General features: G+C 46.2%; 1 protein-coding gene and 1 pseudogene across 3 annotated transcripts in view; one reads left to right on the forward strand and one right to left on the reverse strand.

The window, feature by feature from the left end:
• Nucleotides 1-5,641: 5,641 nt before the first annotated feature.
• Nucleotides 5,642-13,159, reverse strand: LOC124098050 (small ribosomal subunit protein uS2-like; annotated as a pseudogene).
• Nucleotides 13,160-13,733: 574 nt separating this feature from the next.
• Iqsec2 (IQ motif and Sec7 domain ArfGEF 2) overlaps nt 13,734-20,531 on the forward strand; it is an 81,785-nt gene continuing 74,987 nt past the window's right edge. The window contains exon 1 of one of the 3 annotated variants that reach the window (XM_046452590.2): nt 13,734-14,606. In XM_046452590.2, the coding sequence (XP_046308546.1) occupies nt 13,900-14,606 (707 nt within the window). In that variant the 5' untranslated portion in view covers nt 13,734-13,899. The remainder of the gene's footprint in view (nt 14,607-20,531) is intronic. The other 2 variants (XM_046452591.2, XM_046452595.2) reach the window with 2 other exon arrangements.

Consider the following 20,531-nt stretch of genomic DNA (forward strand, 5'->3'; position numbering starts at 1 on the left):
CCAGTCTCAAGAAAGCTGTAGTAGGTTAGGACACATATGTGGAGCAGGTCAAAGATCCACCAATCTTTATTGAAACTTAAAATTTGAAAGAAATTTCTAATTTTCTAGACTGATCTTCCTCCCATCTCTTACAGTCCTTTGTTGCTTTATTGTCCACAACTCATATTTCCAACAAGTTCTATTGGTTTTATCTCAAAATATATTCTATTCTGTCCTATCGACAATGTGAACATTCTTTAACATCACACTCCTTTATGTATTGTGGCTTTATAGAACCATACCTGACTTGAAATCAGGTACCTTGAATCCTCCAATTTCGTTCTCCAGTGTTGTTTTGCTTGTTAGGTCTTTTGCCTTACGTATAAACTTTAGAATCATATTGTCTATGTCCAAAATATGGCTTTCTGAGAATTTGATTGAAATATGTTGAATCTATAAATTGGGAAGGATTGATATCCTAATAATATCAGGTTTTCTTCTATGAACATGGAATATCTCTCTATTTAGATCTTATTTGATTTTATCAGTTTTTTTGTTTTATACCCTCAGATATTATACATATTTTGTTATATTTGTAACTAAGTATTTCATTGCTGCTATTTAAAAGTCTTTCTTAAAATTTTAAGATTCTGTCTATTGCCGATATACAGGAAAACAAATTGATTTTTGTATGTTCACCTTATATTCTGTGACATTGCTGTACTTACCTATTAGTTCCAGGAGATTTGATTTTGTTTTGCTGTAGATTGTTTTGAATTTTCTTTTTTAAAATATTTTTTTTTAGTTCTAGGTGGACATGGACAAAATATCTTTATTTCATTTTTATGTGGTGCTGAGAATCGAACCCAGTGCCTCACGCATGCTAGGCAAGTGCGCTACCACTTGAGCCACATCCCCAGCCCTTGAATTTTCTATAATTGCATTGTTCAGGTAAAAATATATTCCAAATTTGCCCACTTATCTTTCTCTATCATCACTATTCTAGCTCAAGCTATCATGGTCTCCAATTTGGACCGCCTAACTAGTTCCTAGCTGCCCTCCCTGTCTCTAGTTTTGCTCCCACTGTAATCCATTTTCATACATCAGAGTAAGCTTTGAAGAACATAACTCAGATCATGTCACTCCCAGCTCAAAATTCTCAGATGGCTTTTCATTGTACCTGAAATAAACATCTTTACAGCTTTACACAGTCTTATTCCAAAACTTCTTTCCTATCACATCTAGAACTAGTCTTTCCTTTTGCTTCTCCAATTGGACTTCTTTCTGAAGTCCCTTGAATACACTCAGTTCCTTCCCACCCTTCGGCCTTTGTCCTTGTGTCTCACTCTGCCTGGGATGCCATGCCTCTGGATCTTTATGAAATCATTGCCTTCTTATCATTAAAGCTTACCTCAACTTTCATAACTGTGAAGAGTCCTTCCCTGACTAATGTATTTAATCTTGTTTCCAAGCTCACTTTGTACTATTAAATATTCATTCTCATAACACTTTTGACTTTTTGAAATTATTATCCATGTATTTGTATGATTTGTGTTTGTCATCCTCCCTCAAAAATATGAACTCCTCGGGGCTGGGGGTGTGGCTCAAGTGGTAGCGCGCTTGCCTAGCATGCATGAGGCATTAGGTTCGATTCTCAGCACCACATAAAAGTAAAATAAAGATATTGTGTCCACCTAAAACTAAAAAATAAATATTTTTTTTAAAATGTGAACTCCAGAAAAGCAGGAACTCTCTTTTTTTTTCCTTCAGAGGAAAAAAAGTAACATTTATTCCTAACGTCATCACTTAGAGACAACAGTTTGAACAACTCAAGGTTTATCTGTTATGTAGTTTCCACAAATTTAGACCAAACTGTAAACACTGTTTTTTAACCCATTTTTTCACCCATTTTTCATTTGCCCATATATTTAGATTTATTATCAGTCTTCTATAATATTGCTTCAGATGGTTACAAAGCATTACACCATATATAGAAACTACAAAGTATTTAACTGGTCCCTTATTGGTAAATAATCAATTTCCAAGCATAAATTTTCTTTACCACTAAATGGCCAGCACCTGGAACAGTGACTGGACCCTAAGTCTTTAATGAATGGCTGCACTTGGGCTTGAACATTCACAGTAACTTGGAGCTGACTACTTTGGTCCATGAGGAAGCCAATGGCTCTTTGGGTAGTTTTGTGTGGTAGAAATGTTACCATTCTTTTGAGATAATGCTGAATTCTTGACCATATAAACAGAAGGGGAAAATGTATAATCATTAGAAAAGATGATGAGGAAGCATTTGATGAAACTTAGCCCCTATTCATGATGAAGTTCTTAGCATACTAGGAGTAAGAGGAAACTTCCTTAAACTGATAAAGAATATCCTCCAAAATCCTACAACAAACACTATACATAGTGGTAAAATATTGCAATTCTTTCTCTTTTACTGAAATAAGATGCCCATGTCATCTCTTTTGTTTGGTATTGAACTGGAGATCCTGCACAGTAGGACAAGGAGATGAAATAACAGAAATAAACATTTGGAAAGAAGAAACAAAACTGTCATTTAAATCTACTTTCTTATCTTTCACTCACTCCTCCTCCTTCTGTTTTCTGGAGGCCCACAGAACAAAGCTGTCCCCTTTTCTGCATAATAGTCCCAGGTCTACTCCCCTCTTTGGACCTTGATCACCTCCTCTGAAAAAGGAAATTTGTGGTTCTATCTTCTTGTGCTTCTTTGAGTTCATAGTCTCCTTCCTACAGGCTAAACATTTCCATTTTCCTCAATGGTTCCTAATAGGGATCATTTCCAGATCCTTCCTTTCCTAGCAACACACTCAATTTTAGTTTTTTTGTTTTGTTTTGTTATTGTTGTTGTTGTTTTTCAGTAATATGGTGCCCCGAACTGGGGCAGAAAGTGATGACAGGCAAGGGCTCAGAATGGTGGAAGTGGAGGGAATTCGAATGAAAATAGAACTTAAAAATGGTGGAGAGAGGAGGCAGAGGAGGAGAGCTGGAATGAGGGAGAAGAAGCCGGGAACAACATCTGAGGAAAAAGTGGCCTGGCTGGTGAGCTTGTGAGAGGTGCCCCATCTCCCTGACTTATTTCCCTGGAAGAGAAGAAAGGTCTCCTGCATGGTTTGTGGGTACAGTGATGGGTACAGAAACTGTGGTAGGCCACAAGCATTTGGTGCTTTGCCAGTCCGCCCTTCCAGTTTTCTTGCCCCTGGTCTTCAGGACCCTCCCTCTCATAGGTGGAGTAGGGGTAGAGGCAGGGGACATTGACAAAAGTCAGATCAGGATGGGAAGCGAAGCTGAACAGATCCAGGTCCCTGTCCAGGAGGCAGGAGCAGCCGCCACAGTGGGAGGGAGCAGCAAGCCAACAGCTGAGTGAGACAAGGCCTGGGTTATTTTTTTTCCAGTTTGTTGGCATGTGGGTGGATTTTTCTCCTTTTTTCTTCTCTCCTGCTCTCTGCCGTTTCCACAGAGATGTGGGAGTTTGCAAATTTGTCTCAGTGGAGGGGAGAGGCAAGAGCTGATTTGGGGGGTCCTTGTCAGGGACCAGGGGAGCAGAGAAGGACACTGCTATTTTGGCAGCAGGGAAACTAGGACCCATTTCCCTAGGGCAAGGAAGGCATTCATATTCTGCCTTTCCTCTAGCAGCTGCAGGTTTGCCTTCTCACCTCCTCTGGCTCTTGGCTCTCAAATCCATCCCACCTAGTGATTGCATAGGCTTCACTTCACTTCTCTTCTCGCTCTGCAGTGCCAGATGCCCTTTTCTCAAGGCTCTGGACAAACTAGGGGCACACTTGAAACTCTCCTAAGCAAAGGCTGCTCTCCTTCCCAGTATCTCTGGTGATGGGGGTTGGGGAGGCCGAGGAGCATCTTTTTTCCCCCAATATACATTAAAAAAAAGTTTTGTAGTTGTAGATGGACAGCATGCCTTTATTTTATTTATTTATTTTTATGTGGTGCTGAGGATTGAATGCAGTGCTTCACACGTGCAAGGCAAGCACTCTGCCACTGAGTTACGCCCCAGCTCCCCCATATATATTTAAGTGATTAAAAAAAAAAAAAGTACCTGGTCGGTTGTGGTGGCACACGTCTTCTCAGAAGGCTAAGGCAGGAAGATTGCAAGTTCGAAGGCAGCCTGGGCAACTTAGTGTGACCTTGTCTCAAAACAAACAAACAAAAGGGTCTGGAATTGCAGCTCAGTGCTAGAGGAACTCAGGTTCAATCAATCCCTAGTACCCAAAAGAAACAAACAAAAACCAAAAGCAGTACCTGTAGCACATACTAAGTGCCAAATAAGTCTTTCAAGCTTTCAGAGGGGAAAGCTTTCCGAAAGGCTGAAGAGGTGTGTAGTTTAGGGAATGGCTTCTGGAGAATGTGAGACCTCAACAAACTGACAAAGGAGCTGAGAACATGCCAGGTAGGAGCAATGATCACCAGCCTGTGGGTCCAGACACCTAGATGCTGATACTGGTTCTGCCATTCATTGGTAATTTGATGCTGAACAAGGAAGTTCTTTTCCTTCTCTTGAGCTTTGTTTCCTTGTCTGGAAAATGGGTTGGATCTCTAAAGCTCTATGGATGTATACAAATTTAATGCTGATTCCCAGTTTGGGAGTTATGAGCCATCTAATGCGATGATGTTTATGCAGAATGCATTGCACACCATCAAGGGGGTAGGATGACCAACTGTCCCGGTTTGCCTAAGACTCAGAGGTTTTCTGGGATGTAAAAACAATGTACTAAATGTACTAAAACAATCCTGGGCAAACTGGGACAGTTGGTCACCCTAACAAGGACTACATTCACTAATTATTATTATTATTATTATCATTATTATTATTATTATCATCATCATCATTATTACCACTAGAGGGCAACACTTGCTCATGCCTGGGAGTAGGTCTTACCCCACCCAAAAGGTACAGAATGACGGGTGATTCCAGGACCAATCGATCCCCCAGTCTTTCTCCTGGAGAGAGAATGCTGATGAAGACCGAGATCTGAATCCCAGGAGCCTCCTTTCAGCTCTGCCAGCCCCCTGTGGTCTGACTGCCAATTGTGCCTGAATCCCGACCAGCACACAGGTGCCGGGTCTGTCCCACTGTGGCAGAACAGCCTTCTTCTCAGGGAACTGGGGAAATAGAGAGATGCTGACAAGTAGCTTTGGTTTGTCTGAACACAGGGACACTTTCACCTGGTTGTGTAGTTCTCCCTATGCCTTGGCTGACTGGCAACATACACATTCCACAAGAGCAGCTCCATTGATCCAAGAGCTGGCTTCCTCCTTCCAAAAGAATTGATTTCTGTATTACCTTCTACCTCTTATCCCACTGAATTGTAGTTATGATTTATCTATCTATATACCCCATTAAGTTGTTGATTCAGGCATTCAACAAACACAGATTGCTTATTGCTTACCTACCACGTATCAGGCTTTTTGCCAGACTTGTGTACAGTGGGGAACACAACAGACAGAATATCTGCCCTTGGAGAACTAACAGTCCAATGAGGGAGGCAGGAGGCAAACAAACAAAGAACTGCACGAATCAATATGTAATTACAAACTTGCTAAGTTCTGGGAAGGAGAGGACTTACTGAGCATGTGTCAGAGGGATCTGTGTAGTCTGGGAGTGAGAGAAGCTTCAGCTGATGAACTGACATTTGAACTGAGATCTGAAGGATAAACAGGCCAAGGCAGCAGGGAGAGCTTTCCACGACAAAAGAACAGCAGGTGTGCAGAGTCTGAGCCTAGTTGGGGTGTGGTGGGGGATGAGTGTTTGCTCCTTGAGGGCGGGCGGCAGCCTGACTCTTTCTTGTTCATCTCTTGCTGTGGCTCCAGGCCTGTGACAGAGTTGTGGAAAAAAAATGTTTCTGGAGTAGAACTGATGGACTTTCTGTTATGGAAAGCATCATAGATTGGGTGTCAAAAGGCCTAGCTTCAAGTACCAACCCTTCTGGGCAATTTGATTCAATTCAGTTTCTTCTTACTATGTACCCCACTAGGTGCCAGGACGCAGGGTCAAGCCCATTTAGGGGATTGAAAAGTAAACAAAATTGTCTCTGCCTTTAAGCAGCTCATGGTGAGGTAAAGTAGCTAACAGGTAGACTGGTCTCTCTGAGCCTCTTTTTTTTTTTTTCTCCAGGCTCTAAAACGAGGGGATTTGGATTACATACTCTTTAAGATCCCTTTCAGCTCTGATGGTCTTGACCTGTTCTTCTTTGAATAACAGCCAGTAAGATTGTGGTGGGGAGAAATAGAACAGACTTTTCGATTTCTCATGCCCTTATAGGAGTCACATGGGATAGGTCTGGAGCAGTGCAGGCTTGGTTCTGTTTATGGACCAACCATTTGTCCATTTATGAGTGTCTCTGGAGTAGTCAAGGCTCACTGCTTTTGGCTGGAATGTTCCAGCATTTGATAAATCTTTTTCTTTCCTGTTCCCCTTCCACACTTCCCCGCTCCCATCCAGTTTTCTTTTCTACATCCAGGACTGTGTTTTCAATATATCGGTACTGAGAAGAGTCTTTAAAAATTAACCCCTCCATCCAGTTTTCCATTCTCTATGCAACAGATCCTCCAAATGAAGCCACACAGTCACTATTTGGAGACCTCCAGTGATATGCTCTGTTCACTAAGCTTCACCTATGATAGTTTTCTTCCCTGGGATCTGTCGCCCTGTAATTTTCACCCATTGCTTCTGGCTGTGCCCTTTGGAGCTAAGCAGAATAATTCCACTACGTTGCCCCCCTGACAGCTTATTGGATATTTGAAGACAGTAATCATGTCCTCATAAGCCTGTCCTCCTCTAGGCCAAATATCATCTGTTCCTTCAAATGTTCTTCATTGTTTCAAATCCCTTTAGCATCTGTAAATATAGTTTAGTTTATGTAAGATTTATATCTCGCCTACTTTAAAGAGGATATTAGGCGACTCGTCAGTTTATAACATGAAAGAAAGACAATTAGGGATAAAATGTGGAAGAAAACAGAACAGAGACCATGTAAAGGAAGTACGAATAGATGTTGCCAGGTACCTAAAATGAACTGGATTATAATTGGACTCTGAATTTGGCTCAAAGTTTTATGGCAGCTAGGACAAAATTGGAAACACGTTGGGTTATGTGGTTTTGTGTTCTGACAGGATCAAGCTTACGAATCATCTTCAGAGAGAAAATTTCTCCTAAAACAAAACTCCAGATTAACCTATTAGGATTGCTTTCTGTGCAGCTGTTGGAGGCTGACAGGTACTTTGGTTACATCTCATACCATCCCCCACTAGGGGGAAGGGGCCTGGAAGGATAATTAATTAATTAGCCAAATGCTGTCTCAGTTTTAAGCACCGCTGTCTCTGTCGGAATCCCCGAGAGAAGTGTGTCTTCTTTTTTCCTTCTATGTTCCTCAAAGATAGTCACTTTTCTACCTTTCTGCCCTCTAAAATCTACAATCTTAAGGCTCTTTGGAACACCAGACCCTGGAAATAGCCCATGAAAAGACCTGTATCCTGGTGGTACTGACCACAGCAATTAAGTGCTGATCACTTCTCTCTGGCTCTCAGTGTTCTCAACTGGAAAATGAGTTTATCTCTGAGATCCCTTCGGCTCTGATATTATTTCTAAACCCTCTAGGGGAAAGACTGGTGGGATTTTTTTTCTTGGGGTGCTGAGAAGCAAACCCAGGGCCTCACACATTGCTAAGCACATGCTCTACTGAGATTCGCCACCTGAGTTTTGTTTTTAATTTCAATTTTCCCATCTCGTGCTTGGCAGCTAACAAGTATAGGAGAAGGTCTGCTCATAGATAGAACTGTGAGAATCCAGTAGGCAAACCCAATTTGAACAGATGCCACCGTTGGATCTGAGGAAAATGTTTCATGGCTCTCAGTATCCTGACGAATTCTTGTTGACTGGATACTGGCAGTGGTGAGATGTGGATTTTAGGGCTCTTTCCTACTCTAGCTTCACATTCCTTGGCAGAACTGGTCCCAGGGTAAGGGGAATTTGAGCAATCACACTGGAGACTAAGGCTCTGGGAAATGACTATGGGAGGCAGCAGACAGGAAAGGAAGGTAGTGCTATAGTTTCTGCTGAGCAACCACAATGAACCAATACTAAAGTCATTCTGTGGTGTGAAATATTCAGTGCACACAATATACCTGTGGGCACCTCCCCACCAGCTATGTCACTCCTTTGCTTAAAAATCTTCTGTGACTTTTCATTGCCTATGAGAAAAGACTTCCCTTCAAGTTACAATAGGAACCCAGAACACAATCATATATGATATAGGCTTGTGGCTCTCTGCTGCGAGACTGGGAGCTCCCTGAGGGACTAGGCTATGTACTTGATTCACCCAGGGCTCTCCTTCATCGTTCACTTGTCTTTCTCTTTCTCTATCTATCTATCTATCTATCTATCTATCTATCTATCTATCTCCCTCCCTCCCTCCCTCTCTCTCTCTTTCTCTCTTTCTCTTTCTTTCTTTCTTCCTCTCTCCCTCCCTCTCTCTTTCTTTCTTTTCTTTCCTTCTTTCTCTCTCTATTTCTTTCTTGGGATTGAACTCAGGGGCACTTGCCCACTGAACCACATCCCCAGCCCTATTTTGTATTTTACTTAGAGACAAGATCTCACTGAGTTGCTTAGCTCCTTGCTTTTGCTGAGGCTGGCTTTGAACTCACAATCCTCCTGCCTCAGCCTCTTGAGCCACTGGGATTACAGGTGAACCATGCCTGCTTACCTTGTCTTTCTTTTTAGCACTATCACCATCTGTATTAGTCCTCTAGGGCTGTCATAACAAAGTATCACAAACTGGGTGCTGCCAACAAAAATCAATTATCTTGCAGGTCATGGTGGCACATAACCCCCCAGAGGCTCAGGGGGCTGAGAAGGAAGATCACAAGTTCAAGGCCAGCCTCAGCAACTTAATGAAGCCCTAAGCAACTTAGCAAGATCCTGTCTCAAAAATGTTTTAAAAGAACTGAGGATGTGGCTCAGTGTTTAAGTGCCCCTGGGTTCAATCCTTGGTACCAAAGAAAGAAGGAAGGAAGGAAGATAGATATGATTCTCTCATAGTCCTAAGGAATAGGAGTCTAAAATCAAGATGTCACCTGGGCCATGCTTCCTCTGCAGCCTCGAGGGAAGAATCCTTCTTTGCCTCATCCATCTTCTGGTGGCTGCTGCAATTCTTGGCGTTGCTTGTCTTATTACTCCACTTTCTGCCTCCATCTTTACATGGCATTCTCTCACACATGTGTTTCCATGTCCAACATTCCCTCCTCTTTGAGGACAACAGTCATTGAATTAGGACCCACACTAATCCAGTATGACCTCAACTTGATTATATCTGCAAAGACCCTTATTTCCAAATAAGGTCATACTCTGAGGTTGGTTTTTTTTTTTTTTTTTTTTTTTTTTTTTTTAGTGGATACAGATTTTGGAGGGACACTGTTCCTTGTCTCTCTCCCCTTTAGAATGTCAGCCCTATAAGGCTAGGGATTGTTTGGTTTGTTGCTATACCCTCATTATTTAGAGACATGCCTAACAGATAGTGGACACTCAATAAATATTTTGTGAATGAAGTTTAGTACCCATCTGCCTCCATTCCCAGAGGAAATCTGAATGATTAGAAGCAGGGATGAGGTCAAGAATGCAAGAACAGGAATAATGCTTTGCAAATGTTTGCTGGATGAATAGAAATATTGACTGTCTATACTACTTTAACATTTACAGAGTACCTATTTTGTACAAGTTACCAGGAGAAGATACAAAGAAGTGAGAAGGAAGCAGACAAATATCCTGACTATACCTCCATGTGACAGTAGGCAACACCCTCAAACTAAGTGATTAAGTGATTTCATATATGTAAAATACTTAGCATAGGGCCTGGCACATGGTAACCACCATAGAAGTGCTAGCTATTATTATCATAGTAGTTGTTATGTGCTAGCTCTCTGCAAAGTGTTAAAAAAAACAGCTTTATTGAGATATACTTCATGTGCCACAAAATCCACCCTTTAGAGGATATGAGTCAGTGGTTTATAGTGTATTAGCATGGTTGTGCAACCACTACCACAGTCTAATCTTAGAACATTTTCACCCCCCTCCAAAAAAGCCCCATACCGATTAGCAGTCAGCCCCAGCCCCACTCATGCCCTAGCCCCTGACAACCATTACTCTAATCTCTAACCCTATAATTTATTTATTCTGGAATTTAATATAAAAGGAATCATACAATATGTGGCCTTTTGTGACTGGCTTCTCTCCTTAATATGTTGTCAAGATTTATCATATTTTAGCATGTATTGGTACTTCATTCCTTTTTTAAATTTTTTTAGTTGTAGGTGGACACAATATCTTTATTTCATTTACTTATTTTTATGTGGTGCTGAGGATCTAACCAAGTGCTTCACACATTCAAGGCAAGCGCTCTACCACTGAGCTACTGTTGAGAGCCACAGCCAACTTCCAGCTGCCAGCAAGCTACAACCCCAGCCCCTTCATTCCTTTTTAATGACTGGATAATATTCCATTGTGTGGCCATACCACATTTTGCGTATCCATTCATCAGTTGAACATTGGTTGTTTCCACCTTTTGACTATCACTTTTATTATTATTCATAAAGCTGCTATGAACATTCATGTACAAATTTTTGTGTCGATGTATATTTTCATTTCTCTTGGAGAGATGCCTAGGAGTGGAATTGCTGGGTCATATGTGTAACTCTATGTTTAACATTTTGAGGAACTGCCAAACTGCTTTGCAAAGTGACTATACCATTTTTACATTCCTGCCTGCAACAAATGAGGATTCCTATTTCTCTACATGCCTGCTAACACTTCCCATTGTCTATCCTTTCAGTTTTAGCTATCACAGTCCATATGAAATGGAATCTCATTGTATGTGTTTAAGGAATTTATGTTTATTTTCCATTAACCTTGTGTCCATTTTCTGTTCAAGAGCCTGCAGAAGGACACCATTAGACCACTCAGTGGTTGTTCCTATCCAGTCAGAGGTCTGAGCAGTGGGAGCTGCAGCCCAGTCTTCCTTCAGTGGCAGGCTGAGCACACCAAGCTATTGGAGAGAACTACTGAATAGGCACAGAGGGACTTGCATGCCTTCAGACCAGTCTGCACCTTGGGTTGAATAGCAGGAAACTCAGCAGCTGGAGAAGTTCATTGACCCTGAACTTCCTGCCTTGGTCTTTGCCTTTTCAGCAGCAGCCTGCTTTTCTTTTTCAATTTCCTCATGATCTCTGTAGAAGTAGAGATCAGGCATGACCTCCTATGAGTGTTCACAGGAGCTGGTGCCACACATGCACAGAACTTCCCAGGCCAATATCCACCACATTGGACCCACTGAGTGAGCCCCCTTGCAGTGCTGGGTGGCAAAGTCCATGTAGCACAGAGGACAATCTGTGTTACACGGAGCTATGATAAGCAGGTTATCATAGGACTCTGTGAGAGGTTAGTAGTCAGCTCTGGGATCAGTGAGCACCAGCAGATGTGGCTCCCAGAAGGCTGCCTGAATCTGTTGAGTAAAAGTTCCAGAAGCCAAGTGCCCACTAATAGGAGTGGTGCCAATGGAAGTAGCAAGCTTCAATGCAGCCCATTGGCCAGTGTTTCTGGAGAAGAAAACACTGACATCGATTAAGTTTTCAGTAGTAACAATGGCAGAAGCTTCTCCCAGCTCCTTTTTTGATTTATGATGTAGATGTGGTCATTTTTCCTTTTGTAGATATATTGTTCCATTTGGAACTAAGTGAGTTACTGATGTAAGAAGTTCAAGGATATCCTCTTCCTCATGGGTACGACATGAAGAGCTTTGGATATTGGGAAAGTTTCCCTTTAAGTTACAACAGGAACCCAGAACACCGCCTTATGGATATCATAGAAAGCTCATTGTGCTTTTGATTTGCATTTGCCTGATGAATAATAATGCTGAGCATCTTTTCATGTACTTATCGCCCATTTGTATACCTTCTTTGGAGAAATGTCTGTTCAAATTCTTTTGCCCATTTTTAAAAATTGGGTTGGCTTTTGTTGTAAGAATTCTTTACATAGTTTACATACAAGTCCCTTATCAGATATATGATTTGCAAATAATTTCTCTCATTCTTTTCTGTGCAAGTTGTTTTTGAATGTGTGTTTTTTTTCTAAGACCACCTCTGTGAACTAAGTGTTTTGATAGGGAAATGGGAATTCAGAGAGGAAAAGATGGAATTTAAATCCAGTTTTGTCTAACTATAAAACTCATGTTTTCCCCTCTTATCTGAATGTACTCACAAAGATAAATCAAGACATGTTTAAGGCTTTTTTTTAAATTTTTTTTATTGGTTGTTCAAAACATTATAAAGCTCTTGACATATCATATTTCATACATTAGATTCAAGTTGGTTATGAACTCCCAATTTTACCCCAAATACAGATTGCAGAATCACATCGGTTACACATCCACATTTTTACATAATGCCCTATTAGTAACTGTTGCAGTTTTGTCTAACTATAAAACTCATGTTTTCCCCTCTTATCTGAATGTACTCACAAAGATAAATCAAGACATGTTTAAGGCTTTAAGGAGCTCAGTCTGGAAGAAGATATAAAGCCAAATTCCATTTGTCCCAAAAATGCCACAAGAGAGGGGCAGAGGAAGTGTAGTGTGAAGTCAAATGGCGGGGGGGACTTCTTACTGGGGAAATAAGAGTTGGCTTCAGTAAAGTGGCATTTGAGTTAATTCTCGAAGGATGGGAGAATGGGATGGGTACAGTTCATTGGATGAAGATGATGGAATGAATGAGGAGAGCATTTCCAAAGGAGAGCGGGAAAAGAGGGTTGAATGAATGGAGCTTTGATCCCAAGTTTAGCTTTGATGGGGAGTCCCAGGGCTTGTTGGAATGGAAAACCCTGGGACTGCCTTGGTTGAAGCCCCAGGGACTGGCTAAGATCTGGTTGGCTAGGATAGGGAATCTGGGCACTGGCTTAGATGGAAAGTTTAGGGGCTGGCTGGAGTCGGGGGATGCCTGGGATGTGTGTGTGTGTGTGTGTATAGTTGGAGTTCCAGGTGTTTCCTGGGACTGAGGGAGCTTCACACTGACTGGGCTGGAGGGACATGGGGCTGACTGGGATAGGAGGAGGGTCCAGACTAGGACTGGAGACCCAGAGACTATCCATGGTGGCGGCTGGACAGAGGTCTCCAGAGACAGGAGGTCCAGAGGTTGTCTAGGATGGGGTATCTGACATTGCTTCGGGCTGGCAGACCTACGGTATGGGAGAGAATCCCGTCGGTTGTCTGGACTTGGGGACTGCCTGGGATGGGTGTTTTCAGAATGGCTTGGATGAAGACCCTGGGCCTGGCGAACCCCAGAGAGATGTTGGAACCTGGTTATAAGGAGAGATTCTTTAGGCTGCATTTGTGAAGTGAGGACCCTGGGACTGGTGGGTGGAATGAAGAGATCTCATGCAGGATGTGATGGGGCTGGCCCCGGCAGGGCGCCGGTGCCTTGGGGCTGGTCCAGCTGCGGGTGCGGGTGGCGGCTGCAGGTGGGGCGCGCGGGGGCGGGCCGGGCGAGCAGGGTGGGGGCAGGGGCGGGGGGCGGGCCGGCGGCCGGGGCGGTCCCGCGCGGCCGCGCTGCGCAGTGACTCCGCAGCGGGCGGAGCGCCGTGGGCCGCGTCCTCCCGAGCCGTGGCGGTGGCGGCGGCGGCGGCGGCAGCGGCAGCCTCAGCTCCTGCTCCCCGTGCCGCCGGCCCCAGCGCTGTCTCCCGGGCCCCCCCGGGCCCCCGGGCCCTCAAGCCCGGTGCGCGCCCTCGCGTCCCGCCGGCCCCCTCCCCCGGCTGGGCCCGGGGGAGGGTGGCGCCGTGAGCGAGCGGGGACTGGGCTCTCCTGCCCCTTCCCCTGCCCCTGGGCCGCCAGGATGGAGGCGGGGTCGGGGCCCCCCGGCGGCCCGGGATCCGAGAGCCCCAATCGGGCGGTGGAGTACCTGCTGGAGCTGAACAACATCATAGAAAGCCAGCAGCAGCTGCTGGAGACCCAGCGGCGGCGAATCGAAGAGCTGGAGGGCCAGCTGGACCAGCTCACTCAGGAGAACCGCGACCTGAGGGAGGAGAGCCAGCTGCACCGCGGGGAGCTGCACCGGGACCCCCACAGCGCGCGGGACAGCCCCGGCCGAGAGAGCCAGTACCAGAACCTGCGCGAGACCCAGTTCCACCACCGCGAGCTGCGGGAGAGTCAGTTCCACCAGGCGGCTCGGGACGTGGGCTACCCGAACCGGGACGGCGCCTACCAGAACCGGGAGGCTGTGTATCGGGACAAGGAGCGGGACGCCTCCTATCCGCTCCAGGACACTACCGGTTACACAGCCCGTGAGCGCGACGTGGCCCAGTGCCACCTGCACCACGAGAACCCAGCCCTGGGTCGCGAGCGTGGCGGGCGGGAGGCCGGGCCAGCGCACCCGGGCCGCGAAAAGGAAGCCGGCTATTCCGCCGCGGTGGGCGTGGGGCCGCGGCCACAGCGGGAGCGGGGCCAGCTGAGCCGTGGCGCATCAAGGAGCTCCAGCCCTGGCGCTGGCGGAGGCCACAGCACCAGTACCAGCACCAGTCCAGCTACAACCCTCCAGAGAAAGTAAGGAATGTGTTTGTACCCCCACTTCCCGCTCTTCCCCTGTTAGCTCCCTCTCCAACTTGTCCGGCTGATAAAGTAAGAAGCTCCTGTCTGATTCCATGTCCTCTTCTCCTGTCCCAACCGGGTGAAGCCAGGTTCTCCTCGTCCAGCCAACACCCTTTCCCTGGCCAGGGCACACTGGGTTGGCCAGATGAGTGCAGGCATCTCTCTTCTCCCAGTACCGCTGCCAGTGAGGGACTAGAGCAGTCATCACCGCCCCCCCTCCACTTCTTCAACCCGTAGCTGCATCCTTGCCAGAGGATGGGTTTTCATTTATTTATTTATTTTGGCTGTGCTGCTTGGGGTTTTTATTGTCCGTGATGGTGTCAACTCAGAGCCCCAAGGGAGAGGAACCCCCTTCTTTTCTTTTTCTTTCTTTTTCTTTTTTCTTTTTTTTTTTTTTTCCTTTTTTCGCCTGATCTTGTCTCCCCTGTTGGTCTCTGGCCTCCGCTCCATCCTTTCCCAGAGAGGCAGGTGGGGACCAGAATGGCTGCTGGAAGCTGAGACATCCCTCTGAGGGGAACTGCAGCACATCCTGGCCAGGGGGGAGCAAAGATGGGGGAGCAAAGATGGAGGCCAGGCCCTTGGCTAGTTCCTCAAAGTCCACCCCCTCTCCACCCTTCAAGAAAAACAACACCCATTTAAAGAGCCCTACCAGGAAGGGAAGCCTACAGATTTCCCCTCTGTTGAATCGGCTCCAGTTCCTGTGCTGGGGTCTGTGTGTCTATTTGGGACACCTTGGCAATATCTTCTGGGTTGGTGGGACATGGGCTGGGTCCACTTTTTCCATGTAGATCTCATCGTGTGCTGGTTGGGATAAACATATCAGGCTGATAGTCAAGGGCATGCAGGCTCAGGGGGATGCCCTAAAGGCTCCCTTATTGCTTTTCTGCTGAATTGGAAAGAATACTGAATTGGAAGACCTGGGTTACCCTTCCAGCTCTGCTATAGATTGGCTTTGTGACCTTGACTGAATCCCTTCTTCTCTCAGTTCATCAATTCCCCTATGTCTTTTTAAAGGTGAGGTCTGCTGTGGATGCTTTTTAAGGACCCCTCCAGCTTAGATTCCATGGTTCTCTGACTAATCCAGCCACACTACAGAGCAAGCCTGAAGTCCTCTAGCGAATGGACAGGCTTCCCCCTCCTCTCACTGCTCAGCTGGTCCTACCATGTGCCACAACCAGTGGAGTGTCTCTTGGAGGCTGGGCTGGGGGTGGGGAAGCCTTCTGCCTCAGGAAATCTGCTGGGAGACAGCTCTCTGCAACTCCCCCGTGGTGAGGCAGCAGGCTGGGGTGCTGGGTTGAGATGGCTGGGCCCCAGGAGCAGCAGCTGCAGCGTGAGGGCTCTGCTGGGCTCCACTGCAGCGCACCCTCAGCTGAGTCTTGGTGTAGACTGCTCCAGGGTAGTCTGGGGGCCAGGGGAATAGGCTTGCCTGCCCAGGCAGAGCTACTGGGAGCCCAGCTGCAGAGGACTGACCATGTACACCATGGGGCACCACACTGGAAGAGAGATGCAGGGAGATCAGGGCCTGCTTAGGAGAGGGCTATGGTTGGGTGGGGGCATTGTGGTCCTGGAATCTGATTGCAGAAGACTTTTCTAGAGGGGGCAGGCTTGTGACAGAGGGAGCAGCTTCATTATGTATGGTTCCAGGGAGCAGAAACAGGAACAGTGGGGACATTTGAGATAAAATCAGGAAGAACTTTACAACCTGGCCACTGGTGATGCAGTAGATTGCCTCAAGGCGTGGGGGTGGCAGCTGGCTGTACATGTCCAGCAGAGGCCTGGTGGGGATCCAGGAGAGCTGGAGAAAGCATAAGACCCGAATGGGGTATAAAGCCCAGTGAAATGATCTGGGTCTTCCCCAATTCCAGTATTTCGTTGCCCTCACATTCTCTATCCTGCAGACACAGGTCTGAATCTCTTGGTTGGCTGGAAGCCCATTTGCTCTTGTGCCATCCTTGAGGGCTTGCCTCTTGTTCCATCTTTTTGTGCACCTTCCAGGTCGCTCATTGCATATCCTTGTTTCACATTTCCTACTGGATTAATAAAGGGGTTTAGATCGTACTTTGAATTTCTCTCCTAACTACATATTAACTATTCACACATCCTTGATTACCTCTTTTAGTCTTCACAACAAGCTTTGTGCAGTGATTATTAGCAATTCCATTTTAGAGATGGCAAAACTGAGGCTGCAATGTGAAGGAACCTTGTTCAAGGTTATGCTACTAGTTGCTAATGGAACTGGGACTATAACCCAAGTGTGTCTGTCTCCAAGGCACATTATTTGTTCATGAGTGTTCTCCAACCCCTAGGAGTGTCTTGGCCTTGGGTCCTGGACAGGTAGATACTGAACTGGGAGAGGCCAGAAGAGCCTTAGGTATCTGCAAGGTTTGAGTTGGAGGAGATGAGTCTGGGATGAGTGGGGGAGTTGACAGGGAGGAAGGAATATTGTTTCCCTCTTCTACTCTCCTCCCAGCAAGGCATTAGGAGGACCTGGCAGTGCAGTAGCCATTGGTGCCACTGCTGCTGCTGTTAAGTGACTCCCCTGCTAGGCCTTTCTGGGTTTGTAAGGAGTGGGTGAGAAGGCTGCTGCTGGAAGCGCGGGCAGGCAGGGTGGGAGTTCAGCAGCAGAGGCTGCAGCATTGGGGGAGGACAGGCAGAGCTGGGCGCTCCTGGTCCCCGGGCTCCCTCTGCTGGATGAAGAGGGGAGAACGGGGCCTTGGGCTGAGCTGCAGCTTGTTGGGGGCCACTCTGCCTAGGGATTTTCTTTAGCCCTCCCAATGACCCTGGGCATTTGTCACTGCAATCCACATGTTATAGCAGAAGAAACTGAGGGCTTCGAGAAGCAAAGCCCACAGAGGTCATGCTACTAATAAGACAGACTCCCGATCCTGTGGACTTTCCTTTCCCTGCATTGGACATCAGCTGTCATTCCTGTCACCATCCATATCAGCCATCCAGGACTCCCACATCCTCCCACACTGTCACTTCTGGACAGGTTCCAGGATGCCAGTATCCCTTCTGCTGTGCTCTGGGTGTGGCCTTCCTAGTGCAGTATAGAGCTAGATGAGTCCCTACATCCTTCTGGTCTCCGGTCCTCTGTTTGTGAGGGTTTTGTTGATTTGTCTAGTAGTTGTTGGTCTTAACTAATGCTCAGATCTTTTTACCTGGAATTGTCACCCCCACTCCACCATCCTGCCACTATTAGAGAAGAGATCAGCTTTCCTTGTTGATTTGGCCTGGCCCCCTGTAGTTCTGGCACCTGGAATGATTTACAGGAATGCTCAGGGCCCCTTCTGAGGGGGCCACTGTGGAGTACCCCACGCTGAAGAGAGCTGTGTTTCCCACGCTTTTTACATGGGCCCAGCTCTGGCTCTGCTGTAGGTGGTGGTAGGCTGTAGCTGGTATGGTGGTAACTCTCCATCCTCTGTCCCCACCCACCTCACAAGCTGGCTCACATTTGGGGACAGCAGCCGGAGGGACCAACCTGGTATTCTTGACAGCCAGGGCAATGCGTGGTCTACTGTTTGGCTGCCAGGCTGTCCTCCGCAGGCAGTGGGGTGCTGGTGTGCTCCCTGCAGGGACTGAGGCTACTGAGAGGAAGCAAGGGAGAGACTCAGCTCAAGGAGAGGCTCTGGAGAAGCCTGTCTCCTTTGGGGTCTTGGGTTCTTTTCTCAGGGGGGGTTTCTCCCACCTCCTAACAGGGAAAACCATTTATATCCCCCCACACACACTGTGTTATGAGCATCATGCTCGTGTGGGAGGAAATGATAATGTTGAGTTTAATGAGAATTAGAGGAGTCTTGCTTTTCTGTCTAGATCTGGGGCAAGAATGGAGTTGTCATCCACAAATATTTCTTGGCTGTATGCACAGAGCAGGAGGGGCCACCAGGCTGAGCAAAAACCACCATGCTCATGGCGCTTGAAGAGCCCCTATCTCATTGGCCAGGGAGACAAGTCTGCAGGCCCAGTTCATGCCATAGAGATGGGGCTCAGGACCAAATGAGTAGCAAAGGTAGTGAGGAATGGAATTTCTCAAAGATGGAGGAATCAGGGAAGGCCAAGCCAAGGACCTAGGCAGTGGGGAAAGGGGCTCTGAAGAAGGGTGGGTGGTACCTGGTATCTGATGGGGGGGATTGTGAGGAAGACACCAGACTCAGGCTTGCCACCTGCTTTCTATCTTTTCTTCCTCCATTATCCTGCCTACCATGGCCTCTGGGTTTGCTGGGAGCATAGTAAATGCCTGGAGCATGGTGAAGAGGCCACACAGGTACTGAATGAGTCTCAGCCTTCTGTATGACAGGTACTACACTATGTGGTTTTATATAATAATAGCTAACATTTTCTACTGTACTTACTGTGTGCCAGGTCCTGTTTGTTTTAAACACTTTCCATGTAGTAATTTATTTTGTCTTCATGTCAAGCCTTTCATCAGAAATTGTTATTAACTCCATTTTACAGATGAGAAAACTGAGGTTCAGAAAGGTTGGCTGGCATACCCAAGATCAGTTAATAAATAAGTGACAGAACTGTGAAGGAGCTAAATGGGAGCCTGAAGGAGCCCAAGTGGTGGGGATCCAGGGTTCATGGAGTTCTTACCCATAATGCAGTACTACTTCTTGTCTTATTTTCACATAGAATCCCTGCCAGGTGGATGCTATCGGCCTCATTTTTCAGATGAGGAAATGAGGATCAGATAGGGGCAGTGACCTGCCGGAGGTTGCACAGCTGGATAGGGCCTGGAACTGTCTGGTTCCCATTTCTGTAGAACACCTTTCCCCTCCTGCAGGTTGGGTTTAAGGACATCAGAGCCACTCCAAATGAGGCTCTGGCTTTTCCCCTACAAAGTTCCCAGGACTACTGCTTGAAGCAAGGCAAGTTCCCACTCATAATCACCTCCTCATCTTTGCCATAGTGTGGTCTCTCTCTCTCTCTCTCTCTCTCTCTCTCTCTCTCTCTCTCTCTCTCTCTCTCTCATTGTCAATGGGCCTTTATTTTATTTATTTATATCCCATGCTGAGAATTGAACTCAGTGCCTCACACATACTAGGCAAGTGCTCTACCACTGAGCCACAACCCCAGCCCCTGCCATAATCTCTTAATAAATCTTGCTCTGGCTTCAATATTTCCACTCTCTGGCCTGCAAATTCCTTCACCTGTAGTCCATGGTCGTCTTAGGGATCTGACCCCAACTTCCATTTCTCATCTTTTTGTAGTCTCTTTCTGACAGAATATACTCCAGCCACCCTGGCTGGTGTGCCCTGTCATTAGCCCACCCAGGCCTTTTGATAACCTTTGGATCTTGGCTTACGCTATTCCCTTCTCCCAGACTGCTCTGTCTGGTTCCTGAACTGAACTTAGCTGTCACCTCTCCCATGTTTATTTGATAGTCCCTAAGGATGTTCAGTTTATCCCCAACAGTTTTAAGGAACAGTCTGCCCCTTTTTATACCTTAATGGTTGTTTACATCTTGTGTCTCCTCCAATAGACTGAGAGCGCCCCAAAGGATTCATATTTAACTGACATATATTGAGTGTATATTGTGTGTCATGTATGTTGTATGTATAGGTACTGGGGGCATGAATGAAGGAATGAAAAAGCTTGGAAATACACAGCACAGTACAGAACACAGTAGCTGCTCAATCAAAGCTGACTAGACAAATGAATGACTCATTAAGTCCTGGTGAACTAATGCCAGGGGTACCTCATTTTTTCTCTCTTCTGGAACTCCCTTTGAGAGAAATGACAACTTCAGAATTATACTGGCTTTTTGGTGTTTTTTTCCTCATGCACTCTGAAGTCATCTGGCCTTTGTTCTCTGCTTCTCATACCCACCAGTCTCCCAATTCAGAGAGTGACAGAGAAGCAGAGTTGGATGAGCCTTTA

The sequence above is a fragment of the Marmota monax genome, unplaced genomic scaffold (assembly GCF_021218885.2).
Source record: "Marmota monax isolate L192 unplaced genomic scaffold, Marmota_monax_Labrador192_F-V1.1 WCK01_AAM20220418_F8-fsc00223, whole genome shotgun sequence".
Taxonomy (NCBI): Eukaryota; Metazoa; Chordata; class Mammalia; order Rodentia; family Sciuridae; genus Marmota; species Marmota monax.